Consider the following 27061-nt stretch of genomic DNA (forward strand, 5'->3'; position numbering starts at 1 on the left):
TCTCTCTCTCTCTCTCTCTCTCTCTCTCTCTCTCTCTCTCTCTCTCTCTCTCTCTCTCTCACCTACACTACTTATTTGTTCAGTTTTCTATATGCCTACATGATTTTCCAGCTACCTAACATTTAATCAATGAATAACGACAGGCCTACTGAACAATGAAATTACTAAAGATACTTCATAATAAAGTTGAGAAACTGCAGCCCATCGGCCATTGAGACATTTTTTCTCATGGAATTTAGGTTATGGAATCTTTTTTTTAGTTTTACTTTTAAAAGTGTTTTTTTTTTTTTTTAGTTTTTTTTTTTTTTAAAGTGTTGTTGGAGCCTTGCAACTTTGAGTCAGACGTTGCAATTTCTTTGCATTGCATCCACTCAGATAAGCATTCCTTCATTATGGTCTGACATTATGTACTGATACCGCCATCTAATGGGTACAATATTTATTACACATCAGACAGCCGTGAGCATATATAAATATATATATATATCTTCTTTTTTTTTTTTTACAATTGCTGTATAAACAATAGGCGGTTTTCCTTATCGAATTTAGTTTTTATTTCAAGTGTTTTTTCAAGGGCAGAAATAATGTAGGGCATAGATGCTGCAGCTACAAGCTGCTTTTGAATTTCGTGGTCACATGATGCCAGACCCAACCCAGTCACATGATTCTTCCTTCAGCAGGCAAAAATGGCTGCACACTTATCCTATGGTAGAGTGAATTTAAACATTTTGAGAGAAGCTGCACGAAAGGAGCTCCGTGAGTTTTTGGACAAATGTGCAGGAAGCAAGGTATTCGCTCGACAGGAAAATTGCAAACCTTACACTTTGCCATATCTGTTGTTCGGTAGCAATGGCCTACTAACCTGTCAACTATCAGACACGTTAGCTAGGTGAAGCAGTGGAGATGCATGAACCTAAAGGCTTTTGAGTTAGTTTTCTATGCCGCTTTAGATTTCTATATACAATAATATATTGACAGAAACGCATTAGCGTATGTGTGTGTATGTATTGGTTGTATATAACTTGTGAAATAGAATTTCCTTGTTTACTGTGCTAGGCTATTGTGTGGGATGAATACCTGACTGGACCATTTGGATTAATAGCGCAATATTCCTTGCTGAAGGTTAGTATGAGTATGTTCCTCTTTGTAACACATCATAAAGCCTAACAGAATAACAACCATTGTCATTGAAAAAAATAAATGCATGCTTGTATTGGTGTATACATGATGTCAAACTGTTGTTGACCGATATCTCCTCCAGGAACATGAAGTGGAGAAGATGTTTACCCTTAAAGGGGGTCGTCTCCCTGCTGCTGATGTAAAAAATATAATCTTCTTTGTCCGTCCCAGATTGGAGTTAATGGATATCATTGCAGAGAATGTCATCAGGTCTGCTTACCTTTGTCTCACTGTAGATAATAGGTCATTGGTTTTGTCAAATTACTGCAGTATTAGCCTATATGTCTTGAGGTTTATTTTTCTTTACATGACAGTAATTTCAATCTGTATTCCTGCAGCGAGGATAAGATGCATTCTCCTCGTGACTTCCACATCCTATTTGTGCCACGGCGAAGCATGCTCTGTGAGCAGCGCCTGAAGGAACAGGGGGTTCTGGGCTCCTTTATCAACATTGATGAGTACATCCTTGACCTCATTCCATATGATGGGGATCTGCTGTCCATGGAGTCTGAGAGTGCCTTTAGGGTATGTTGGGATTTTACAACACATGTTGCTGTGAATGCACAGGCTCAGTAAGGCAAGAGTCACACAAATATCTGATTCCATTTAATGTTTTCAATTGTCACGAACCCAATCAGTATTTTATATTTGAGTACGAAAATGGATATTGGATATTGTTAGACTTGTATACCATCTCTGTCTCCTTCAGGAGTGCTATCTGGAAAGTGACCAGACAAGCTTATACCACACAGCCAAGGGCCTCATGACCCTCCAGGCACTATATGGGACCATTCCCCAGATTTGTGGGAAAGGAGAGTGTGCACGGGTGAGTAGGGAGCGACAAATAAGAGTAGTAATTCTTGAATTGTGTATGACAGACTTTCAGCATTTGGGTAAATACATTGTGTTAAAGATAATTTTCTTGACATGTAAAGCATGTAGCCAACATGATGCTGAGGATGAAGAGGGAGTTTGCTGGCAGTCAGACTCAGATCCTGCCTGTGTTTGATACACTCCTCCTCCTGGACCGCAATGTAGACCTGCTGACCCCTCTGGCCACACAGCTCACCTACGAAGGTCTCATTGATGAGGTGTATGGAATCACCAATGGTGAGGATAGGTATATGGTACAGAGGCACATGTTAACGCACACAAACACAGTGCTAACTACTAGCTAAACAAACATTCTGAACAATATATGCATTTTAAAGCCCACTTTATGAGGACCATCTCTGCATTTCTGTTGTGTTTGTGTTTGTACCTGTTGTGTGCTTTGTCTTCATGTTTGTCTCTTTTGTGTCTCTTCAAACATAGGTTATGTGAAGTTGCCTCCTGAGAAGTTTGCCCAAAAGAAGCAGGGTGAGGCAGGTAAAGACCTGCCCACAGAGCCCAAGAAAATGCAGCTCAACTCAGCAGAGGAGCTGTATGCTGAAATCCGGGACAAGAATTTCAACGCTGTAGGGGCTGCACTCAGCAAGAAGGCCAAGATCATTTCTGCTGCCTTTGAGGTTGGCTTCATTCCACCCCTTCCCCTCCCTACTCATTCTCAAAATACATTTTAAAAATCTAACATTTCACCCTGTAACCACTCCTAATTTGATCCACACCACTATGGTTATTTGTTTTAAAGATCACTTTAGAAACATGATTTGATGGATTTGTGCCTGAGTTGGTGACAACCATCTAAGATAAAGCAAAGTCCTCTAATGGTGTGAGCTTGCCTCTTAACAGCATGATCTGTGTAATCTCACAGATATCAATCACAACTGTCTTGTCATTGTGGACACGTTGGTAGACATCGGTCCTCTTTTGCTCAACCATGCCTGTCTGTGTTTCAACTGACAACCTTTCACATTTCTGTCTTGCCCAAACTTGCTTGAAATCAAAGCTCATTTTCTGTTGTTTGATGGATGGCTCATCAGTTCTCCTGGCGATAAACCATTTCATGTTTAACCATAAATTGTTAAATGTCCACGTTTGCAATGGAGTTTTTTTTATTTTTTGCTTTTAATCATGCTGTATAATTCTCAACTAGATGATAAATTGATTACCGAATTGCCACGGTAATAGTCCTCAATTTAGTCATAATCTGTCACCCTTGACCTATACACCACAACACCAGCCAGGTGGTTTGATCTAATCCTCCAGTATTCAACTCTTGATAATTGTATCTTTTTTTTGTATTGTTAACATTAGCTCTATGTTTTTATTTTGCAGGAGCGACACAATGCTAAAACAGTTGGAGAGATCAAGCAGTTTGTGTCCCAACTGCCTCACATGCAGGCAGCACGGAGCTCTCTGGCCAATCATACCTCCATAGCTGAGCTCATCAAAGACATCACCAGTGAGAAAAACAACGTTCTCTTCCCTTTTTCATTTCCATTGAACCACTTTCCCACTCCTTGACTCCTATCCCTGTTACCACTCATCGTCTTTCTGCCTGCCTTCCACCCTCATTTAAGACTGAAAACAAGATATGCCAATTATCTTGTGGACATTTAATGTGGTGGAGTACATTGAATGTGTGGCAATTTAGAGAGAGACTAGAGTACAGTAGATTCTCAGTGATGAAAGTAAATGGGTGTTTTTTTTCTCTGATTCAGCCTCTGAGGCCTTCTTCGATAACCTAACAGTGGAGCAGGAGTTTATGACTGGGGTTGATACAGACAAGGTATTTGTTTTAGGTGCTTCCTCTGAAGTAGCTCTGTGTATTGTGGGTGGATGAATAGGGTTGATCATCACTGAATACATTGTTTTTTTTTGCTTTGTCCCTGTATGTGCACGCATATCCAGTCTCGCTGAATAGCCTCCCTTATTCCCTATTCTCCAGGTTAATACATACATAGAGGACTGTATCGCCCAGAAGGATCCTCTGATCAAAATTCTGCGGCTGGTCTGTATGCAGTCTGTCTGCAACAATGGCCTCAAGCAGAAGGTGTTGGACTACTACAAGAGAGAGATCCTGCAGGTAGAGCTTCAGTGGCCTGTGTCTCTTAGATATTTGCTTTACACAAATGCACACAGTTGTCATTATTAGTTGATTATCTTAGTGGTTTGAAGTGGAGATTTATTTGTGGATGTGACAATGATTTAATACATGACTTTGGTCACTTGATTGACCTGATGTACATTTGCTGTTTTCCAAAGACCTATGGGTATGAACACATGCTCACTCTCAACAACCTGGAGAAGACAGGCCTTCTGAAGCCCCAGACAAGCACCAGGAATAACTACCCCACCATCAGGAAGACACTCAAGCTCTGGATGGAGGATGCTAATGAACAGGTGAGTGAATCCCACAAGGAAAGTAGTCAGTGAAGGGGAAGGAAAAGTCACATTTCGGTTATCAACCACATACAAAGTGTCTTTATGTATTGACTGATGAATGTAAGTCCTTATTTTGTTTTTTGGAAGTGGATGGGGTCCATCTAAAGGCCATCAGGTAGACCCAAGGTTATTATAGTTTTGTTTTTTCTATTTGTTTTTATTTTGAAATTTATTTTCCAGTTTAGTTTTTTGTATTTTGGAGATCCATACCTATTTATTTTTTATATTATTTAGAGAAGGTATGTTTAAATTGTTTACAGTATATATTTTTGAATGACAGGTACATTTTCCATAGACTCAAATAAACAGCAAACTGTTGACCTCTTTCGACCGACCTCAGGCTTCGGTGCTTAGGCCGACATGTTAGCAGTGCATGTTTGCTGGCTGCTTTGGAGGAAATATCTATGGTTAGCTAGTGTTGATGATGCCTTCTTGAAACATCTAACAGGCATAAGGACAAAAAGCCACACTCTATTTTTATCATCTTTTGAGCATTGACAACCCCCCAAAAAATATTTTTGTTTTGTTTTTTTACTTTATTTAGTTTTATAGACAAAGATTCTAATTTTAATTTAATTGTAGTTTATTGAACAGGTTTGCTTCTTATTTTCTTCTTTCTTTATGTTTATCTTACTTTGTCAGTTTACTAATATATTTTTTCATGGCTAGTTTTAGTTTCAGTTTACTATAATAATCTTGGGTGGACCCCATCCATTTCCATTATATTGGAAAATGTGGAAGTGCAGTATTGTCTGGACTGAGACACAGCTTTTATATGTTGTTTTTTATCTCCCTCCAGAACCCTAATGACATCTCCTACGTGTACAGTGGCTATGCTCCTCTCAGTGTCCGTCTGACCCAGGTCCTGGCCAGGCCTGGCTGGCGCAGCATTGAGGAGGTTCTGAAGATGCTCCCAGGCCCACACTTCGAGGAGAGACAACAGCTCCCTGCCGGCCTCCATAAGAAACGTAAGGACCGCTTACTAAGAGAGCAGGGCCACAGGTCGCCCTCATGCTCAGCATGTCAAGCTATTGAAAACCAGGGTGAATAATCACCTGTGTGCTGGCTGTAGATAAGAGAAGGCTTTGTATGTCCCTGAATTGTCAGATGTTTTAAAGCAGCAGTTGATTTATTGGGCAAAGTAAACAAAATGGTATGGCATGCACCATCCATGGGGGTTGATGTGTGTTTCAACTGTGTTCACAATGGTGCCCCATGAGCCAGTGACAAGGGTGTCAGATATTTCTCTCATTAGTCAACTGTGGGATTAGCCTGTTCTGGGTCGGTTTGGATATATCAGTGATATGAAGAATGATTATTATTGAGGCAGTTGTCATTTGCACCAGAGCCATGTGCTAATTAGAACCGTGACTTAGGGGTATTAGACAGTTGACTTGTTTAGACACGTCTGCCACGTCTTGGCTCTATAAATGTGATAATAGAAGATATATACGTGTGTGTGTCAGATTTTAGAAAGCACTTTGTCTTATCCAAAACAGTGCTCTCCAATGAATGTTATTCATCATGCGATCTCATTCCTTGATCACTACCGATTTATCAGAGCCATTTAGTACTCATATCATGGCCATTTTAAAGCTCAAATGAGCTCACTGAGCACTTCATTAGGAACACCTGTACACCTTCTCATGGTGGAGGTGGTGTAATGGTGTGGGGAATGTTTTCTTGGGTCCATTAATACCAATTAATCATCAATGCCACAGCCTATTTGAGTATTGTTGCTGACCATGTACATCCCTTCATGGCCACAATTTACCCATCTTCTAATGGCTACTTCCCAGCATGATAATGCACCATGTCACAAAGCAAAAGTCGTCTCCAACTGGTTTCATGAACATGACAATGAGTTCAGTGTTCTTCAGTGGCCTTCCCAGTCACTGGATCTGAATCCAATAGAACACCTTTGGGATGTGGTAGAACAGGAGATTCACAGCCTGAAAGTGCACCTGAAAAATCTGCAGGAATTGCGTGATGCAATCATGTCATCATGGACCAGAATCTCAAAGGAATGTTTCCAACATCTTGTGGAATCAATGCCACAAAGAATTGAGTTTGTTTTGAGAGCAAAGGGAGGCCCTACCCAGTATTAGTGTTCCTAATAAAGTGGTCAGTGAGTGTACATACTGGACCTTTTAAGGAAGAACAACCAAATGTATGTAAATATATACTGTAGCTATACTGAGTTATGTGGTGTTAAAACATTTTGGTCGAGTGGCTTTATTCTTGTCCTTGGCATAAACAAAAATGTATGTATGTACCTGGCAGTAGATACAAAATACTGAGTTCACCCTAATTCTGTAGCCTATGCTCTGTTTGACTGCTTGCTATCCTTACACTGTTCCACAGGCCAGCAGGGGGAGAACAGGACGACACTGGTGTTCTTTCTTGGAGGGGTGACGTATGCAGAAATCGCTGCCCTGCGGTTCCTGTCTCAGATGGAGGATGGGGGCACAGAATACATCATTGCTACCACCAAGCTCATCAATGGTACCAGTTGGGTCAAATCCCTCATGGACCGCCCTGAGGCCCAGTCCCCCTGAGCCTGCCCTTTCACTAAACAGATGCACAGCTGCATGGACACATCAAACAGTCTGACCAAAACGCCTTGCAGCTTGTTCTTAATGTCTATATTTCAGTGCTCTGGGCTCCTGTGTAGGTGTCTGATGTCAGCAACTGTTAGTGGAAATAGGAGCCAGCCTGTCAATTTTCCCTGTTCCTCACCTGCAATTCTCACAGCTTGTAATGAAATACATAAACCCCATTATACTCTGGTCATATGCTATGGTCATTGTACAGTATGCTACTGATGTCATCTTTCATGATGGTGGGTCCTAAGATAATTGTAAAAATGCAATTTACATTAAAGTAAAAAGTTAGATGTATTATTTGTTTTAACCTATATTTTCTGTGTTAATCTGCCTTCCTCTCTGCATTTTTCATTTGGGGAAAAAGGTCTTGTAAATAAAATGTTTGACTGTTGATTACCTCGAAATATTTTATCATGTCTCTAAAGCCCAGGAGATCACTTTAGCGTCCTTGATAAAACCCAATGTTGAACTGTAATTACCACAGAACTAAACAAAATAGCCCGATCTGCCCGACTATACCTACTTGTTAATAGACTGGGGACAAAAAAACTAAACAACTTTACGTTAAATGTATCTATACACAATTTGTTGAAAAGCAAGATGGGCTATAGGGGGTGAAGGGAACGGCTTGGAGCTCCGTCAGCCGTCAGCAGTCCAGCTAGGAGCAATTATCCCGATAATAGCCCTCCTGATCAGCCGATAATGGCCTTCTGCTGTCTGGAGATCCTACCCCCATAACGGCCCATGATTTGACAGCGCAGGACGTTGATTGAATTAGGAGGCTATTTGCTCCATGTTCCGGTTGAGGATAAGTGCGTTGGAGTTGGATCTCGTTTTGATCGATGGTTTGTCCGTGCCCTGCACTGTGGATAGCGAGGTTGAGTCAGCGGGGGACAGGTAGCATATTGACTGTAGTCAGAATTTAGTGAACAAACAGGAACTGATCACACGAATTGACCCATTTGCACCATCTTCTATGAAGACAAGATTATGTGGTGTACTTTTTTTGAAGAAAAGATTCTCCTGTTGTTTTCACCACACAGCGATATTAATGATAATTTAAGATAATGGCCTGTGTTCAATTTAAATACAAAAGATGAGATGTTAATCAACCATACACATAGCATATGCATTATGGGCCAAGTACAATATGGTCTCACCTCAGCGGAGCAGGTGCACGACGGCTTAATTTTCCATTAGGAAAAACCCAAGGGTCTCAAGACTCTTGTAGCTTAATCAATGTAATTGTTCTTGGCCCCTCCTCTGCCATTAGGAGTTGTGGTAACGGACATGTATTCCTTCCAACATCGAAACCTGTCCATGGAGCGCATCTACATCAAATGTATCTGAATTGAAAATCCTACATAAACCGAAAAGGTAAGTAACAATTTTACATTTTAGGCAGTGTTTGTTCACGTTGCAATATAATTTTGAGCTGAGTTCATTGTTTTTGTGATTTTGTTGCAGGTCAATTATGATACTAAGAAAAAAAGTAGATCAGCTGATTTAAAACCTAACCATTTCAAGATATTATTCATTATAATATTATTATCATAACAAAGCAATGGAATTGTTCGTGTTTTTGGTGCCATGTCCTTATGGGAAACAATTGTTTTAGCTGATGAGAAATGTCTGTAGCCTATTGACAAGGCTATTGACATGTTTAGGCCTATTTGACTATTCAAAAATAATAACAACTTGAGTATTTTCTGAAATGTGTCACACATTTGGTCAAAAGTATCAGATAGGCATATAGCCTACAAGCATATAGCCTACAGCACTCAACAAGTGCATGGAATTTGTGTGCTCAGTTGGCTGCAAAATGTAGCTTTTAAATGTATGAGCACTCAGTGTTAGATCGATACCAGAAGCATTTAGTGCAATTTACAAATTAATTATTCATATCAGGCATGTGGCAAAGGCTTTATATAGTCTCCTCTCCAAACAAATAGCCTATTTGTTGCTGATATGATGTATAAGACTAGGTCTATTTCACTACGACGTTGACAGACACAGATATCTAATAAGAATTGTTCTGTTTATTTGAATAGCATATTTACCTGCTTATTTAGGCATATATGTTATAATAAGGAAATCAATTATTTGTGTTGTAGTCTGGCTGTTTATAGGCTATGCTATGTTGTTGGTCTGTATAGAAAAAATATTGTCGATGATAATCTTTGAAATCTTTTCAGGGCCTGTAAATGCAAAGCATGTATCATCCAAACTACATTGATCATCAGGAGATGGATTTCCATTTTGAGATGGAGCCGTTGTCAATCCGCTTCCTTCGGACCTTCAAAGAACTTCTGAAATTTGTTCTCTTCAGTTACACCGTTGTGTTAGGTGCTTTGCTTTTAGCTGGCTGGACCACGTATTTCATGGTTGCAAAATGAAAAAGGGACATGTCTACGAGTTACGCTATTGCAGGCAAAAATGATATTATGGTAGGTCTATTAGCATATTATTCATGTCAGTGTATCCTATCGTAAAAGTGCTACACAAGCAAGCAGCCAAATGTGTCCTGTGCGAGCTGGGACAAATACGACCTATTCAAAATAAAATAACAATCTTTAATCATGTTTTGGGTGCATGTATTGTGATTTCAATTATGGAAGTTTACGCATATGCTACAGGCAGCCTGCTGCAGAAAATATGTTCAGTAAACGTCATTATTTTTGTTGTGTAGGCACAGTTTTTAATAGCCTAAGCAGCAATTAGAATGAATATAGAATCAAACTCTTCTAGCCTGTATTTTTTTTTGGTGTCTGTTTTTTCAAGGAGGTCCAATCCATCTAATCCAGTTTATAGGCCTATATGCAACAGCAGGCATTGTAAAGCAAAACCTTTCTGCAATTCATGAAGTTATGGAATTCCAATCACTTCAATGCGGCTCATTTCTGAAAAGGCTACTTGTAAACGTCAATCCTTTCTTCTGTGGAAAAACAAGTTTAGCACAATGTAAATACGACACTGTGACAATGTTTGTATTTAGTCAGAATCATATCAGAGACTTTCTCTTTGACTTATTTGTTTTGCGCCCCTTACTGGTAGAAATAAGTATTAGTAGTACAGTAAGCTAGTGCTCTGTGCTCCTCCTCCGCAAGTTGAGGGTTTTGTTCCAGATCCTATGTATTGTAGTTGCGCTGCGCAACAAATTTCACTTAAAACGAAATGTGCGCTGCGCAAGGCGACTCTAACACAAAACCACACTGGCCGCGCGCGTGAGCCTACGTCATGCGAGCGTTGCAAAATTATTTAACGCTCCCATTCTATTCAATCATTTCATTAACACCGCGGGCGTGTAATGTAGAGGAATGTAGCGTTGTGGAGCGTGACTGCGTACAGCAGGCGATAGGCTAGGAGGGTGCTGTTTTGTGAGTTGGCTGAGCATGTAACCACTTATTCGATAAAAAACACTTTATTTTATTCTATTATCACTTTATTTTGTTGTTGTTGGTTGTGATGTGAGCTGCTGTAACGCCTTCATTTCCCCTCGGGGATCAATAAAGTACCTATCTATCTATCTATCTATCTATCTACTAGGACCGACTGTTATGAGATTGCCAGTAAAGTTTTTACTGTTCTCTCACTTCTCTAGTCTACACCGCTGGCCTACACCATATACTTTTACTACACCATAGATTTGGCTGAGACTGGGACTTTGGCCGTGTCTGAATGCTCATACTGCCTATACTGATTACTAAAAGTATATACTGATATCCTGTCAATCATTTCACTTTGAGAGAGCAGAGTCAGTGTCGCGCGTATCAAGCAGGACTGATTAATTGTTTCAATGTATCTCATTGAGAAAGCATATACATGGGTCGATAATCAAGCTTTTCACTCGCACTTATCATTATTTTATTCTCCCGTCAAAGGTCACCAGGTGATAGGCAACATTTTCGCTGGGTACATAAACGGTGGGTGGGGGGCATCTTCTGTCATTGTCGGACTCGGGACAAGACAAAATGGGAGGTGTTACTCCATCACCATCTCGCATTACCTTGCTCTCTCACATATGCGACACATGCGTGTTTAGCAGGTGATATACAACATTTTCTATGGGTAGAACATTTCAGGCAGCACCAAATATAACTGCACCAAATATACTTCCTTCATCCCGGAGTGTTGGAAGGTTTAGACTTTTTGGCCCAGGCTGCTGATCCCGGTTTCCCCGAATCAAGGGTTGGGGAGACGTTCTCTGGTGCATATGGCTATTACTGGGACAACGTAAATGATGGTCTGTCATTTCAAAACTATTTTTAGGAATTATGTATACGACCTCCGTTCATTATTCATAAAATAAGTGCCGGTGGGCCCCCTCTACACCCCTGGGTACTGCCTGCCTTGCTTACCAGCTCCATTGAATTGTGGGACTACAATTGGAAAGGACTTCCTGAATAGTGTGCAGTGAATTCATACTACATGGAAAGGCACATCTAGTATGACATCCTGGAATTTTACACATTTTCTCAATTTCGCATACTGCAAAACATTCTAATCTTGCATAGCCTACTGAAAACCCTACTAAATAGATCGCAGTATGAGCATTCAGACACGGCCTGTTACTTCGTCGCGTCTTGCTAGCCTGCCGGAAATTAAAGACAGTAGGACACAAGAAGAAGATTCCTTGTTGGCGACCTGGAACGCCACCGGTGGCTTGCGAGGGCTCGCTCAGCGCTGAGCGTTTTTTTATAATCTGTTCTCCTTTTCACGTAAACGAAAAGTAACAATCATGTTTACTTTCTCGGAATTTCTGGTCCTTATGGCTATGTTTTCCACCCAAGCATCGGGTTATTTTGTAAGCATAGACGCTCATGCCGAAGAGTGCTTTTTTGAACGTGTCAATTCTGGTACCAAGATGGGCCTCATGTTTGAGGTGGCTGAAGGAGGTTTCCTTGACATCGATGTGGAGGTAAGGCCGTTGCGTTTTGAAATGTGTCCCGTCCCTGAACCTGATTGCAGCGGGCAAACGATGAGATAACACGTAGCTATGTTGGCTGGTTGGCGCGCTGTTTGACGCGCACTAAGTTTTTGATAACTAAACGCGTAGCTAGCTACAGAGTAGAGGGCCTAGCTAGTCGGTTTAGCTAGGTTAGCTGAGTGCTAGCTGCTAGTGCTAGCTTACGTTAGCTAGCTTGTAGGAAGCAAATTGATTGACAGCGTTGAGTTCGTCCGTTTTAGGAAGCTTGACCCTTTGATAATGGCTTGGCAACAAAATGCCGCCAACTCGTCGCCTATTTTCAGTTTGATTGATTTTAAAATACCTTGTTGAAATAAGTACAACTCTTGTCATAACAACCACTAACAACTTACTGTAACTGTCTGTTTTTGTTGTCAGGAGCCTTTATATCATAGGGTTTGCAGTCACGATTGTCCTCAGATTTGAAAAGGGTTAGGATAAAAACTACTTTGTGGATAATACTTTCTGTGGATATGGTTAGATCATATATTGGACATATTATATAGACAGTTATAGTATTAAAGTGGTCGTCGTTACTATCGGCAAAGCTGGCCCTGGCTAAATTTGTCCATGCCACGGTACTAGACAGGACGTAGAAAACATTTGCTAGCTCACTAACCTTACGCCTAACCATAAATCAAAAGAAAATAGCCAAATTACTCATCAATTTCGATGTGAGAATCCATTTTCGCATTGCAACATGGCCATATTGTGGGGACCTATTAAAGTAGTCTTATGAACTCCTAGATTGCATATATGCAGTGTGTTTTGGGTTGGGTCATGTCATGGCAAATGGTGACTGAATCATGTCTGGAGCCATATGCTTTGTAAGTGAGCAGAAATGAGACATGGTCGAAAACAACAACTGGTATGGTCCGGAGGGAAATGGATGGGTATATATGCTGGTCAAAAAAAGTCTCACTATTCTGTCCTTTATTAAAAACAGAAGCCAATTGTTGTCAAATAAAGCATGAGTGGGGTGAGTCATACACTGAACTCAGACCTTATGATATAATCACATACCATTTGGTCCCTCTCTGGATAAGTGGATGCCAAACATTCAGGTTGGGGATATTGCCACAGCTTGTAGTGCTGGTAGCATGTTCTCCTGCCAGTCACATAACCCAGTAGTATGTATGCCTCATGACATACATTAGAGGTGTCAATTAATGGTTCATTCTTATTTGCAGATCACGGGTCCGGATGGGAAGCAGATTTATAAAGGAGACAGAGAATCCAGTGGGAAGTATTCTGTGTCAGCACATATGGATGGCACATACAAGTTTTGCTTCAGCAATAAAATGTCCACCATGACACCTAAGATCGTCATGTTTACCATTGACATTGGAGAGGCCCCCAAGGGAGACGGCATGGAGACAGAAGGTATGCAGAGGTTAATAGGGATGAGGAGAGCAGCATTATGCCACTATGACTGCTACTGTATTGGTGATGTGATCTCATAAATCTCCATTTGCCATGACTACCAGAGGATATTTTTAGGTTCTGGGGAACACTGTCACTTTCATTTTCTCCCACTGTTTTCCTTCATCCTCCTTCTGTTCTTTAAGTCTCCCCTCTCTCACTCTGCTCCCCTCCCCCCGTCAGGTGGTGGTGACACCTGGGACGGTAGGTTAACAGCATTGCATGGGGTCAGAGAACTTCAGCCTCATTCTCTGTTGCATTGTGTCCCTGTACCTCCCCAGTACTCACTGGTATTCTAATTGAAAAATAAACAGTGTATGTAATAAGGGTTTCCATAGTTAGATTAATTGCCTGGGTTGTGCTGTTTTGTGTGTTTTGCTTAATGGACACTCACCTGTTGCCTGGCAATGACTTGAGACAAATGTGAATGGATTTTGGAATTTATGCCATATGGGCTGTCCTTGATGTTTTTTTTAGTCTTTATAGGTTGGTTAGTGTGATGATACAAAAGAAACAATATCCATGTGCCTTGTCAATGCGGCAGTATGCTCGACCCTACCAGCTCAAACTATGCCTAATGTTAATTTTTCTGTTTCTGCAGATGTAATTTTATGTAAAAGTTACACTAAGAAATTATTGAGTTGGTAGTCAGTCACGGCATCTGATTAGTATGTGAGGCAATTGACTTTATTGAGAATAACAATCGGACCAGTTTGCATAATGGTAATACCATATTCCATTTAAGAGATGAGAGGTTTAGGTTGCCGATAGTGTCTTCTGTTTATTGTGTGATAGAGAAATCATATAACGGTAGTGTGTAAATATTTTTTGTTTTTTGCTCAGCCCATCAGAACAAGCTGGAGGAAATGATCAATGAGCTAGCGGTTGCCATGACAGCAGTAAAACATGAGCAGGAATACATGGAGGTCCGAGAGAGGATACACAGAGCAAGTAAGACTACCTCTATAAACTTCTTTGACAATTGCATTAGTGTACAATGTATGCCATTACCTTACCACCAACAGCACAAACTTCAATATGTTTATGTAGAGCTAGTTTTTAAAGCTTTTGAATAATCTGGTCAGTGGTTGTTTAATGTAATTTCTTGTTTGTTTCTCTCCCCTCGCCCCCGATCTAGTCAATGACAACACAAACAGCCGAGTGGTGCTTTGGTCTTTCTTTGAAGCTCTTGTACTAGTAGCCATGACCCTTGGACAGATCTACTATCTGAAGAGATTTTTTGAAGTGCGAAGAGTTGTTTAAAAAAAAAAAAAAAAAGTTTTTTTTAAAGCTCCAAAGTGATTCATCATTCACTGGAACCATTAGCTACACCAAAATTGGAAAGCAAACAATCTCTGAAAAGCCTGTCCAACCTGTTTCTTATGTTATTTTTATTTGATGTACCTCAGGCCATGGTACAATGTAATTAGTTTATCCATTTAAAAGGAAGACTCTTTGCATTGATTACTCAGACTTTGACACCAATCACACTGAAGAGGGTATGACTTTTTTCACCATGGAAGGTTTTTCATATTTGCGCATTGAATGCCACTGCCCGAAGCACCAGATACCACAAAGACGATTTTTCTTTTTCTCATAGTTGTGGACATGAGTAAGTGGCGGACACATCAAATATAACACTGGGCTTGGAACAATGTAGTCCTAAAATTCTTATTAAGTTTTGTTTTGTTAGAGAAATGTTACGCTTGCACTAGATGTTTTTGATTTTGGGGGAGTTTTTTGTACAAATAAGTTTTCTTTACACCTCCCGTGCCAGTCACAGTATGCACAATGCATATCTAAAAGAAAAGTACAAAGTTATGGCATACATGGGGCACTGTATGTTTAAAGATTGTTTCTATATTAAGGGGATGTTTGAGTACTTGTGCGGGAGTATCTGATCTATTGTTACCAGTTTGAAGTAGTTGCTTGAGCGTTTCTATTGTACTAGTAAAGAGGGCAAAAATAATTTATCAAAGGAGGACAATTTTGTACAGATTTTACCTAGTTAGTATTGGTATTTATGTTCACGGGATGTTTTGGGGGAGACAGAGGGTGACATGGGGTGGATAACACCACTGAGCCAACAAAGCTTAGACAAACCTTCAGTGTTGTCAAGTTATAATGCAGATCTATGACCCAAGTCCTGTTAATAACAATAAAAAGTGTTTCTTTTTTCTTTTGATAAATTTGCAAATCTTTGATGAATCGATTGCCAGGAAAGAAGAGCTTTGACAGAAGGACTTCCCTGTGGGGCATACAATTAAAGACACCTGACAACTCTCAACAATGGTAGCAAGTTAAACTGACCTTTATATTAGAAGCATGAATATTTAATTCCAGTAAAGCAAATTTGGGGGGCAATGGTCTTATCAGCACACCACACTAAAAACATTATAAAATCCTCAATAATATGCATTTTGAAGGGTGACTTGAGTTGTTCATATATGCAACAGGTTCATCCATGTTTATTGTGAGAGCTCCAGCTTACAAGTACAGCTTAATTAGTTCATCACTGACTGCTGAGGGAGTGAGGACCCCCAGGTCTGTGAAGAGAAGTGTGATGAGAGATGGTGGTGTGTAGTCAATCATGGGGTGTTCTTCTGCTAGGTCTTCCACTGCTTTCAGCGTGTCTGCTTTGTACTGAGATGCATGAAGCACAGAGAGGCCAATAGTAAACACACACACGTATATATAATATAAACTAAAACTACAGCGATGAAGTGTACATGCATAAGTGCTCTTACCTTAAAACGGTCAGGAACATCTTGCTGGTTTAAAGGGTAGAGTCGGACAAATTTGAAACTCTCTGCCACAACGTAGAAAGGTTTGTTATGTGCCTTGGAGCATACAGCCAGTTGATAGGTGCCAATCTGTGTCAGGTGGATTGCAAGACATAAGTATTATGTGCTATCCAATAAAGATACTAAAATCTAAACCAATATAAAAAGTTCTCAAGACAGTTGAGTAGCATGAAGGCACATACAATAATTTATATTGAGAATACAACAAAAAGGAAAAGCTTTGACCCTAAATGCCGCTACAGACAAGCAAGCTGTAACGCCGACGCCAGGTTCACTCAACCGAGAGCGGAGGGGTTACAAAAGAGTTTCTCCTCCATGCTCGCTACGCGTGTATATGTTTAGCAGGAAGGAGGGAAGCCTCTTTGTAGCGCCCCCTACTCAATTGTGATTGGTTAACTGAGGCAGCGCCGCTCTAAAATTGACGATATTATTACTGTCGCTACTCAAGCTGAGTGGCGCTCACGTAAACGTGCATGGAGATGGCAACACCTAGGGCAGAATGTTCTAGTAGAGTTCTTTATAGAACGCTCTGACCTAGGGAACTGTACAATTTCTCCACCTGCCACACAGCTGCCATTGAAAATGATTGGAGTCCCTAGTGGCCGCCACTCCCATGTGAAACCAGCTTGAGGGCGTTCAGAATGTTGTGTCCGAGTTTCCTCTCCAAAACAAATCTACCTTGTTGATAATGCCACCACTTTCCACCACTCCTTCTGCACCCACAATCACCAGGTCCACCTTTTCCATGATGTACCTATAACAAACAGCATAAGAGACAAGACTTCAATTCCCTGCTTCCTTCATATACCTGTACCAATCAAAGGTGGGCATAAGCAAAAACATGCATCACATATTAAAAAAAAAAAAGAAATGTACAGTACTGTATGCACTCACTGTATTGCAAGTTGCTTTGGATAAAAGCATCTGCTAAATGGCATGTGCTTTATGTTATGCATGGAATGATTGAGCTGGCCTGCCTAAATATGAATTACTTAAATTACCTAATCATACAGATTGATTTAATATTTACCCCACTGCAGCATCGAGAACCACTGTGACTGGAATATTCAGTTTCCGCAATTTGTCAGCCATGTTTTGTCTAGAAAGAAGCAAATGTTGAGACTTGTTAAGAGTCCTTCAAGTTGCTCTTGGATTAATTTATTCATTTTGACATGAGTGTATATATATATATATATATATGAGTGTTGAGCACACACCCTGCTGAGTCTGGTTGTGACTCAGTGACATAGACAGTGAAGCGTTTTTTGTCGGCTGCTGCACTCTCCAGGACCCGTAAAACCACTCTGGAGGACGAGTGTGTCAGTATTTTCTGTGAATGAAAACTTGGGGAGTTCAGAGAGAGAATCACCATTGGTGTCACAGTTCAGGGGTTTGGGAAAACAAGGGACATTACTAACATATAACATACTAAGATATTAAAGTATTTAAGCATACATTTTAAAGATCTGTAATATCTTCCATGATTAACTCTTCCATGAAATGTTATGCACTTACAGCTCCGTCTTTGATGAAGGTATGGCAGAGTTTTGCTACTTTACTCCTGGAAAGAGATATTTTCTTAAGAAAAAGCTCCCCTCTTTCTACCATCACTTTCTTGCATTGAGAGAGATCCTATTTGGAGGACAGAGAGAAGTAATTAATTTGAATATTACTTGAGTGTAAAACCTCAAACAATGCTGGTGTGTTGTACTCAAGCGGAATTACTGCATAAGTATGACATCATGGTATCAAGTGGGGTAGGAGTATGTTCGCTACACTGAGGGGGATATGATAGGTAAGGGCCTATACTCACTGGGTGCTCCAGTGATGTGAGGCTAATGAAGCGGAGGAATAGTTCACCACCAGATGACACAGCCACAGAAGAGTCAGCCTCCTCCAGACATCCAATGGTCTGGGTCAGGTTCTCTCTCAGGCCCAGGATGGTCTCGCCTGCTCAGAAACACAAAACCTCCAGCTAATCAATACCCCTATTTCTCTCTGTTTGCTAACGGTACATGCCCTCTACCAAAACAGTGCCAACTCTTCATCACTGAGGAGCAAATGCTCTCAGAATCTCACATTAGGCAAACGATCAGACTTCTGATTAGCTATAAAGCCTGTCACCACATTAGTGTAACATAGATGAAAAAAGAAAGGCCTCAAGGCAGTTTCTGACTTTTATCTCTTTTCAGGAACTCCAGGAGAGTGCGGATTGCCGCCACAGCGGAGGCAACCTCAGGGTCCTGCATCATTTGAGTCCTGAAGTACTCCACCACCTCTGTATTGAGAGAGTTGAGCAAGTCGAAGTCGAATGGAAAGACAGACACGTGATATCCAGCATGTACATAGTAAATGTAATGAATAATAACTGTAGATAGACTCGATATGGAAGCCAATTTTCTCTATCATCCTACAGGATGCTATGGTATATGGATAGATGGACATAATTATATTTATAGACATAGATAGACACAGATGCGCTCTCTCAGACATTATATTTGGCATCGCCCTGCTGTGAATATCACAAACTTGAAAAAACAAAGCAATTTCATCTTACCATCTTTGTCCATTCTGTCGAAGAAATTGGCACTCAGCAGACAATATATTTACGTATACAACTTTCTAGTGCTGGTTACAGCTGGCGTTGAAAATTCTTGACAGCTAGTGAACGTTCGATAGCTGGTGCCACGTTCTTCCTCTGATGGGCTTTCGATGGCTGCTTTTAGACTTTGAATTGGTTTAAAACAATTAATTTGTGCCGATTGAATTTGCTCAGTTGATAATATCTTAACATAAAGCTAGCCACGGATAGAAATTGGAAAGCAAATATTTCACTAATGTAGTTGCATGGACTGGGAATGAATGTCGCCTCTTGATGATGTACCTCCCATCTCTCATTGGTTGGTTCGTCGGTCTCATGGTATGTTCGTTTGGTTTTCGGGAACTCATAGCTCCCAGTTCGCGAAGTCATAACCCCAACATTCAAGTGCCTTTGAAGTGTGAACAACTCTTCAACCAATTCGTTTGCATTCCATAAAGAACGTTAACAACATGTATAAACATACATTATACATACAGGTGTGATTGTTGGAACTCTGACTTGGAGGGTCGTTCTTGTGGTTATACATCCCACTCGTGAAATAGTATCTCCGAGTTTCCTAAAGGTGCCGAATGCACCATCATTAAAGAGAAATAGGCGGAGCATTAGATGAGTGTTAGCTAGTTAGCCAGTTATGTTGTGATGGCATCGGGTAAGGGATTAATAAACAATATGCGCGATAAACATGTTTTGTCTTTAGAAACTTGAACTATATAATTTGTTTTGAGTGAAAATATTGTCTACCAGAATAGGTTTGACTTGAACTCGTTTTATTAAGAGATTAACTCATATCTAGCTAGCTATCTGTGTTAGCCAAGACTAGAGCACACTTTTAGCAAGCACAGACTCGAGACAGTAGTCAGTACAGTGACATAGATAGCTAAAGTAATGAGTATTGATTTTATACACTCACGTGTGTGTAGTCATCAGAGCATTTAGTGATATGTTTGTGTCATGTATGTCGCCAATTTTTCTAGGTCATTTTGCTTTCATTTTGCTTTGTCTGCAGAGGATGAAGTCAGTCTTCTGGTCATTGTTGTGGATGTTAATCCCATATGGTGGGGCCAGCAAGCTCAACGGGATCCCGAGGTACTCAGTTACTCTTTTATTTGTGCCTTTCCTTAAATACCTAGTCTGCCACCACTCTGGTGTAGTCATGCTTAATTTCTTCTTCTTCTTCTGTCCATACTCTTAGTTCACCCTATCCAAGTGTCTGGATGCTGTCATGGTGATGGGTAACTCTCACTTGGTCATGACCAGGACCAACAAGTTAGCCATTATTGCCAGCCATTGTCAAGAAAGGTAATCAACCCTGTCATTGATCAGTTGAAAAACTGCATGCTTTCAAATGCTTGAGTTTAATATGTGCACACCTCTTTTGTCACATGCTGCAGTCACTTCCTGTACCCATGTAAGCACTGGAAAGCTGGGAATGGCCCTGGAGATGATGCTACATCTTCTAGTGGGGATGGCAAATATGAGCTCTTGACGGTTGCCAATGACCTTGTTGCTGAAGAGATCAGGAATCTCATGTTGAGAAGTGAGTAGCAGTGAGAATGTATTCGATAGACTGGGGTGTTGATGCATAATAATTGACATCTGTGTATAACTATGTCGAGAAAAAAAGTGAATGGCCTTTTTAATGTTTTGGAAAGATGTCTCAATATCACAGGAGACTAAATGCTGTACTAGTGTAGGGGAGTACCTCCTGTTTGTAAACTCTCAAAAAAACAACACATTAATTCTACAGCTGCTCCTCCTGATAACTTTTTTTGTCATGGTTTTACAGCTGAAGTGAGGGGACAAACAGAGACTTTATTGGCTGGATCCCTTGCCAAAGCTCTCTGCTGTATCCTTTCCATAAAGTCCCATCAGAGCAGTGCTTGCAGCATCTGTTTCAGAAATCTCCAGTTGCTGGCTTGCTTTAGGTTATTAATACAATTTGATTACATATGAAAATTCATCATGGATGCACCACTTCACATTTTTATTTCAAACAGGATGTTTGCTGGTATTTCTTTTACTTTCATTGTTCAGATATCCACAGAATCACAAAGGAGCTTGAAGGTAGTTTTTGGGGGCATTTCTATTCAGGCTAATGATAAGTGTTAAAAACTCAATTCAATTTCATCTTAGAATTCTGTAGCATGAATGTTTTTCTTTCCTTTTTCAGCTGGGCAAGATATGAAATCAAGGATATTGGTAAGTCGTCATCTGAGTTTTGTGTCATGAGGGCACTGATTTGATAAATATGATTTGATTGTTTGTTTTGTGATTTTGCTGTAAAGGTAATAAAAGCAGCAGAAGACTGTGCCCTTCAATACATGAACTTCATGAATGTGATCTTCGCTGCCCAGAAGCAGGTAAAATATGTTCACATTAGCTCTCTACCTTTAACATTTTGTATTGATTAATTGGAGCAAATTTGTGCCTATTTTTTTCCTCATTTCAGAATATCCTAATTGACGCCTGTGTGTTGGACTCAGAGTCAGGTCTTCTTCAACAGGTGTTTTTTGTATTTTAAGACATACAGTATCATTTAAAAGGATATGTGCAATATCTGTACAATGACTAAATAAAAATGTGTCAAACGATCATTTACAGACATGAATGCATTGAACTTCTTAAAACAAATAACATTACACACAGTTCATTAATTTTTTCTCTCATTAGGCCTGTGACATAACTGGGGGATTATACTTAAAGATACCCCAGAAGATTGCCCTGGCACAATACCTTCTGGTAAGGACAAAAAGACTACACACAGAGCCACACATATAATTTTAATCTCTGTACAAGAATGTTTTTTTTTATTGCATTTTATGTTTCCTGGGCAGTGGGTATTCCTGCCAGACTCAGAACAACGTTCCCAACTGGTGCTGCCACCACCTGTGCATGTGGACTACCGAGCAGCATGCTTTTGCCACCGAAACCTCATTGAGATTGGTTATGTCTGCTCAGTGTGTTTGTCAAGTGAGTTTAAAAATGCCAACGTGCTTGAAACTACAATTATGATAAATTATTGTTAGCATTACTTTAATAACTGGATGGAGAGGAGAGTGAATTGTTTTCTTCTCTCAAAATATATGTAGTTAGTGTGCACTTATGTTAAGATCCTTAATCATAAGTGTCTGATAATCCCCTTCTCTGCTTGTTCTCTTGAAGTATTCTGCAACTTCAGTCCCATCTGCACAACTTGCGAGTGAGTATTGACATGATTCTAATCAATGCATGGTAAATTTCTCTTGGGTAAATCTGTGTAGTCATCGTGACATTCCTTTTCCTTGCAGGACTGCCTTTAAAATTCCTTTGCCTCAGATGGTGAAGTCAAAGAAGAAGAAATTCAAGCCATCAATGTAACATGCTAATTACTGTAGGCTTTCTCGAAAATAGTAATTGATTTCTCTGTACAAATACCAGTATATTATCACTGTTTTACTTGTATGGAACAGGTCAAGTAGGTTAAAACAGCAGGCGTCTTTGGCTTTAGAAATGTGTCTGAGGCAACATTGGGTCATACTGTAGTAAAATATGAGTTTCACACTGAAGTTTTATAGATCTTGTAGCCAATCTGCACCATCATTTGTGTATACTTTTTTATACTTTTAAATACAGCTATTTTCATTAATAAAGTTTGCCTTCTATTGCATTGCTGATATATCATCACCAGATTATCTGTATATATCAATATGTATTTTGGAATTTGTGTCTTTCTTGATAATTACTTGGACGATGTGTATAATCATAATAAAAAATAAAATAAAAAACAGTTTAAAGCTGTTCCGGTGTCACCGTGTCAAAGAAGCAGCTGATCCTCAAGAGGGAAGCAGGTAAGTTGACTTGTTTGTCGATTACCGGCTGGCAAAGTCTTGACTTGTCAGCATTGTTGTAATAGGGTTTTGGGCGTGAGCTCGATATCTGAAAAGTTTTGCCAAACTGAGTAGCTAAACAATTTGTGAAATTCCGTTCGAGTAGTCCCCTCGGCTCAAATTAGGCAATGATGTAACAAGCTAAACCAACGACGTAACGTTAGCTAGATGCTAGCTAGCCAAAGTATATCATGCCATGGCAAGTTACTAACAATAGCTCCTGCTATAGAGGTACTTCATCTGTCACAATTATAACACTATATATATTCACAGCCTGTGCCAGTTAAGATCTCGAGAGCAAAGTTGTTGTTTTAACTCTAAAGTTTGTAGAAAATCAGCAAACAGCAAAATGTTGTATTTGTTGAGAGAACTGTTGGGACTATTTTTTAGCTGTAAGAACTCATGATTAATTTATGATAATCGAAGGTGTGTTCATATACGACTGATAATAATATGTGAATAATTCCACAATAATAAATGGCCTACAATTGGACAGTCAAGTGAACAAAAATGTCTTGCGTGGAATGTGTTTGTGTGGAAAGTTTGCATTGATGTTTGTCTGCATGATCGTCCATGAGTTGAAAATCCAGTTACTCTACCATTTACCTGTTATGTCACCAGTGGGAGGGAGACCGAGAGAGCTTGACGATGTTGTCGGAGCAACAAAGGGGGATCAGAGTTACTCAGGCAGAGCTCCTCTGCAAGGATGCCTGTGGGTACTATGGTAACCCCGCATGGCAGGGCTTTTGCTCAAAGTGCTGGCGAGAACGAACCCGCAAAGCAGAGGCTGACAGGCAACACACGGGGTAAAGTTTGATGTCATTCATAAATATTGTAAATTCACAAAAACAAAATTAAATCTGTTAAATTGGCAATTATTGAAATTACTTTTGCAATGTTCCTTGCTGCCAGCCCCCAAAATGATGGAGGATCTCCCCCTACCTTCTCTAAATTCGAGGAAAAGAAGAATATGGAGAAGGGTCGCAGAGTTAACACAATGAGGAGGCTCTTTTGGGGTGGGCCATCCCCTCCTAAACACCCAGGTGGTTCCCTCAGCTTACTCTTAATTCAGTCACTAACTCTGCAGATTCACTCATAGTAAATATAACACAGTTATACCGGCCTTCTCATATGTGCGTAAGTAATCACTCTTGCTTCTTTTGTAAGATTACTATAACGGAGGGAGGTAATCAAGACCGACGATACACTCTGTATTTTGCCAATAGGATAATGACTGATGTTATCTGAAGCCTCCTCTTCTCTGGCCTTGCAGAGTCATCAGAGGGCCAGGCAGCTGCCCTAAAGGCCTACCAGAGCCTTGAGCCTGGGGACTTCACTAGTTTCCTAAAGCTGCTACGTAAACCTTCCTCGCAGCGCCTGCAGTCCCGCTGCACCGCCTTTCTCAATACCATGGAGGCTTACCATGTAATTTCCCCCTCTGTTCTTTCCTTCCTCTCAGATATCATCATATCATTATCTCGGTCTCTGTAGAATACAGTCTCTCCTATTTTCTGCCCTTACCTCCTGTTTAATCTTTCAAGTTGTATTTTCTATATGTTCTGTCTCTTTTTCCTTCATCTTGATCATTGTAGTTATAGTAGAAAAATAGCTTCTAACATTTGCTCTGTTGCAGGATCTACCAGTGCAGAAGCAGTCTGACCATGTCCAAGATTTCTACCAGAACATTGCTGTCCATTTCAACAGTGAGTAATCAAACCAATTCAAAGCTGCTGTGTTGGTCCCCATTTTAAGTGAATAATTCTGGTCCTGTTTGGCAGTACAATCATATAGTCAGCTTGTGGGTATCAATTTCCATTGCACTCCATATAATACTGAAAAAGAACTTCACTGTGCCTAATATTTGCAGGCCTTTCGGAGGCTCAGGTCTCTCAGATGATGGAGCATATGGAGAAGCTTATCATGACCCGCCTGCACAAGTGGGTCTTCTGCCACGACAGTTGTGACGACGAACAGAAAGACTTGGCACTCCAAAGGAGGATACGGTCAGATTTACATCCATGCATAACTTTAATCTATCTGAAATCAATCTGAAATATCATCACAAACCCCCTCCCCCACTACCCCTCTCTCTCAACTTTCAACAATACACTGATTGTTTTAATCCACTTCGAATTGAACTTGACAGATCGTTCAACTGGGTCACCCCTCAGATGTTGAGCGTGCCTTTTCCTGATGAGAGGGCTGAGGTCAGCGACCCCTTTCTGCCTGCTATTACAGGTGATCTACTTTACTATTACTTTGTTTTTGGGACCAACATGAAATCAAATGAGTTGGTATTGTTACTTTCTTACTTATTGCACAAGCATTTCAAGACTTTGATCTTGGAGCTACCCTACCACCTATTGTCTAACCTTGCGATTCACCCTACTCCCAGCCATAATCGAGATGGATGCCAAGCGAGCACCACAGGATAAGCTTACTTGCGTGTCCAAATGCAGTCAGAACGTCTTCCAGGCCCTCTCCACCTCCAACAGTGAGCCAGCGAACGCTGACGACTTCCTGTCAGGCCTGATTTACGTGGTGCTTAAGGCCAACCCACCTCGACTTCACTCCAACATGCAGTATGTGATTCGCTTCGGCCTCCCTCACAGCCTGATGGCAGGAGAGAGTGGCTACTACTTTACCAATTTGGTATGTTCATAATACTCAGGTATGGTCTTTCACTGTTTCAGATGATTACTACTTGAATTTGATCATTCTCTGCCTTCTCTTCTTTACCTCAGTCTTGTGCAGTGGCCTTTATTGAGAAGCTGGATGGGCCAGCACTCAACCTAAGCCCAGAGGAGTTTGAGGGGCATATGCAGGGCCGGCATGCTCCCTCCATACCCAAGGAGGGAAGTGAGAGGCAAAGGGTAGCCAGGGAGATGCAAGACCAATTGGAGGAGCTGAAAGGCCGACAGGAGAAGGTGGACCAAGGAGTCAATGCCTTCAAGGAGCAGCTACAACAGTGGGTGCAGTCTGTTCAAGCACAAGTGGACGAGGCAACAGCCCAGTCGGTTCTGACACAAGAAGAAATTGAATCACAGTCTGAACTGGTGCCAAACGCCTGTCCAACAGAGACTGAATGTTAGATTGTACATTGGGGAACCCCTCGATCTTGGTCCTAGATTCCTGTGCTAGATTTGTGTGGTTAAATGAAGGTTTCTTGGTAGAACATTTTTCAGTACACATGTATCAGTGGGGCTGTAGAATCAGATTAATTTGAAACAACAGAGAAGGTACCAAATTGTTGCACAAAGTTGTTTTTTTTGTTCAATGGGATGCTAAAGACAAACTGATCTCAACAGTCCTCAATGCTAAGTTTGCACAAAAGCACAAGCAAGCAAGCAAGCTCTTGCCATAAAACCAAACAGTAGATAACACACAAAGGAAACAATGTATTGTATTTGGTTTCACACATCACACTTGGCTGCCATTTGTTTACATTCTTGACCTTGTTCAGGTAACGTTTTGAAGGTTGTTTTATTATTTTTTTTCTATGTAACTCACCTCACTAAGTAAGATGAATTTTCACTTCTATATCGTGTGAAATAGTTTGTTACACATTGAAGTTGATTAATTTTAATCACAAGTACGATACTGGCAGATGTCTTAATGTTTGGAATCGTTAAGCACTTAGATCGCAGATTTGATTGCTGTAATTTCTTTTCTTTTAGGCTAGATGAGTAAGTCAAGGTAAACCTAAGTGCCTATGCATTCAACATGGTGGAATAAAATGTGAAATATGTCATTGATGATGCCAACTTGGGACCTTGTAGAGGGATGGCTCAGTCAAAATAGCACAACACAAACTTTCACTATTCAGTACTATATAGTGAAGAAAATTATACCGTTTAATAGAGTGTATGCATGTAAAATAGCTTTGTTTAATTATACTCCTCTATATTCCACACATTCTCTTTTTGAGAATTTTTATGGACATAAGCTGATTCTACTAGTACTAACTTAGTGGGGTGGTCTTGTTGTTTACATGTTAGGAGTTTCCAAAGATAATGAATATTTTTTAGTATCAGACATGTACTGTTGAAAATGTAATTAAAATATAATTATTGAACTTGTGTTTTTATTATTTTATTATATTGCACGTTGTCCCATACTGTGTGAGGACAGACACTTTCACAAAATGTATGGAAAATGTTTTGTTGTGGACATCGATGACCCAAAATCTGATGAAATACACAGAGCTATTTGACATTATTTTGTTGTTTTTGCTTCAGTCATACCCAGAAATGAAAGCCTCAACAGGTTTTTATTTCAAGACATCAACA

General features: G+C 40.3%; 6 protein-coding genes across 9 annotated transcripts; 5 read left to right on the forward strand and 1 right to left on the reverse strand.

The window, feature by feature from the left end:
- Positions 1–678: 678 nt before the first annotated feature.
- Positions 679–7503, forward strand: vps33a (VPS33A core subunit of CORVET and HOPS complexes). The gene is made up of 13 exons (XM_083673123.1): positions 679–788; positions 1057–1122; positions 1262–1389; positions 1518–1704; positions 1889–2005; positions 2115–2289; positions 2494–2687; positions 3397–3523; positions 3783–3850; positions 4010–4147; positions 4327–4464; positions 5306–5474; positions 6871–7503. Exons 1-13 carry the CDS (start codon positions 687–689, stop codon positions 7062–7064), a joined length of 1803 nt encoding a protein of 600 aa, XP_083529249.1. The 5' UTR covers positions 679–686; the 3' UTR covers positions 7065–7503.
- Positions 7504–9325: 1822 nt separating this feature from the next.
- Positions 9326–9508, forward strand: LOC310807024 (uncharacterized protein; the record flags this gene model as incomplete). The annotated part of the gene is made up of 1 exon (XM_083673302.1): positions 9326–9508. The coding sequence occupies one exon, from the start codon at positions 9326–9328 to the stop codon at positions 9506–9508; it is 183 nt and encodes a 60-aa protein (XP_083529428.1).
- Positions 9509–11763: 2255 nt separating this feature from the next.
- LOC310806670 (transmembrane emp24 domain-containing protein 2-like) lies at positions 11764–15679 on the forward strand. The gene is made up of 4 exons (XM_083672857.1): positions 11764–12030; positions 13269–13461; positions 14344–14451; positions 14639–15679. The coding sequence occupies exons 1-4, from the start codon at positions 11851–11853 to the stop codon at positions 14761–14763; spliced, it is 606 nt and encodes a 201-aa protein (XP_083528983.1). The 5' UTR covers positions 11764–11850; the 3' UTR covers positions 14764–15679.
- Positions 15680–15809: 130 nt separating this feature from the next.
- eif2b1 (eukaryotic translation initiation factor 2B, subunit 1 alpha) lies at positions 15810–19158 on the reverse strand. The gene is made up of 9 exons (XM_083672856.1): positions 18862–19158; positions 18481–18582; positions 18118–18254; positions 17820–17936; positions 17522–17634; positions 17335–17403; positions 16983–17058; positions 16248–16373; positions 15810–16143 (listed from the first exon to the last, which is right to left on the reverse strand). The coding sequence occupies exons 1-9, from the start codon at positions 18872–18874 to the stop codon at positions 15988–15990; spliced, it is 909 nt and encodes a 302-aa protein (XP_083528982.1). The 5' UTR covers positions 18875–19158; the 3' UTR covers positions 15810–15987.
- A 341-nt stretch (positions 19159–19499) lies between these two features.
- On the forward strand, positions 19500–22651 carry gtf2h3 (general transcription factor IIH, polypeptide 3). Of its 2 annotated transcripts, none has more exons than XM_083673760.1 (13): positions 19500–19555; positions 19913–19992; positions 20099–20205; positions 20298–20443; positions 20693–20752; positions 20941–20970; positions 21077–21105; positions 21192–21266; positions 21356–21409; positions 21577–21645; positions 21741–21876; positions 22069–22105; positions 22194–22651. In XM_083673760.1, exons 1-13 carry the CDS (start codon positions 19546–19548, stop codon positions 22261–22263), a joined length of 903 nt encoding a protein of 300 aa, XP_083529886.1. In that variant the 5' UTR covers positions 19500–19545; the 3' UTR covers positions 22264–22651. The 2 variants fall into 2 exon arrangements, with proteins under 2 accessions (XP_083529886.1, XP_083529887.1); XM_083673761.1 differs by having other exon boundaries at positions 19533–19555; positions 19881–19992.
- A 65-nt stretch (positions 22652–22716) lies between these two features.
- On the forward strand, positions 22717–26990 carry LOC310807560 (rab5 GDP/GTP exchange factor-like). 3 transcript variants are annotated; one of them, XM_083674065.1, is made up of 9 exons: positions 22717–22733; positions 23394–23578; positions 23685–23815; positions 24046–24197; positions 24406–24475; positions 24640–24775; positions 24919–25010; positions 25168–25424; positions 25517–26990. In XM_083674065.1, exons 2-9 carry the CDS (start codon positions 23421–23423, stop codon positions 25862–25864), a joined length of 1344 nt encoding a protein of 447 aa, XP_083530191.1. In that variant the 5' UTR covers positions 22717–22733; positions 23394–23420; the 3' UTR covers positions 25865–26990. The 3 variants fall into 3 exon arrangements, with proteins under 3 accessions (XP_083530191.1, XP_083530190.1, XP_083530192.1); XM_083674064.1 differs by lacking the exon at positions 22717–22733 and adding an exon at positions 22752–23003; XM_083674066.1 differs by lacking the exon at positions 22717–22733 and adding an exon at positions 22822–22843.
- Positions 26991–27061: the final 71 nt, after the last annotated feature.

The sequence above is a fragment of the Argentina silus genome (genome assembly GCF_951799395.1).
Source record: "Argentina silus genome assembly, chromosome: 7".
In the NCBI taxonomy this organism is placed as follows: domain Eukaryota; kingdom Metazoa; phylum Chordata; class Actinopteri; order Argentiniformes; family Argentinidae; genus Argentina; species Argentina silus.

Coding starts and splice junctions, on each gene's coding strand:
- gtf2h3 (XM_083673760.1), top strand. Junction 21,106..21,191: donor ATATGAAATCAAGGATATTG/GTAAGTCGTCAT, acceptor TTTGCTGTAAAG/GTAATAAAAGCAGCAGAAGA. Junction 21,267..21,355: donor TCTTCGCTGCCCAGAAGCAG/GTAAAATATGTT, acceptor TCCTCATTTCAG/AATATCCTAATTGACGCCTG.
- LOC310807560 (XM_083674064.1), top strand. CDS start 22,941: ATGCTAGCTAGCCAAAGTATATCATGCCATGGCAAGTTACTAACAATA. Junction 23,816..24,045: donor ATCCCCTCCTAAACACCCAG/GTGGTTCCCTCA, acceptor CTGGCCTTGCAG/AGTCATCAGAGGGCCAGGCA. Junction 24,198..24,405: donor ATACCATGGAGGCTTACCAT/GTAATTTCCCCC, acceptor GCTCTGTTGCAG/GATCTACCAGTGCAGAAGCA.
- LOC310806670 (XM_083672857.1), top strand. CDS start 11,851: ATGTTTACTTTCTCGGAATTTCTGGTCCTTATGGCTATGTTTTCCACC. Junction 13,462..14,343: donor AGACGGCATGGAGACAGAAG/GTATGCAGAGGT, acceptor TTTTTTGCTCAG/CCCATCAGAACAAGCTGGAG. Junction 14,452..14,638: donor AGAGAGGATACACAGAGCAA/GTAAGACTACCT, acceptor CCCCCGATCTAG/TCAATGACAACACAAACAGC.
- vps33a (XM_083673123.1), top strand. CDS start 687: ATGGCTGCACACTTATCCTATGGTAGAGTGAATTTAAACATTTTGAGA. Junction 2,290..2,493: donor GGTGTATGGAATCACCAATG/GTGAGGATAGGT, acceptor CTTCAAACATAG/GTTATGTGAAGTTGCCTCCT. Junction 4,465..5,305: donor TGGAGGATGCTAATGAACAG/GTGAGTGAATCC, acceptor ATCTCCCTCCAG/AACCCTAATGACATCTCCTA.
- eif2b1 (XM_083672856.1), bottom strand. Junction 17,059..17,334: donor GTTCTCGATGCTGCAGTGGG/GTAAATATTAAA, acceptor TGTTTGTTATAG/GTACATCATGGAAAAGGTGG. Junction 16,144..16,247: donor ATGTTCCTGACCGTTTTAAG/GTAAGAGCACTT, acceptor CATGCATCTCAG/TACAAAGCAGACACGCTGAA.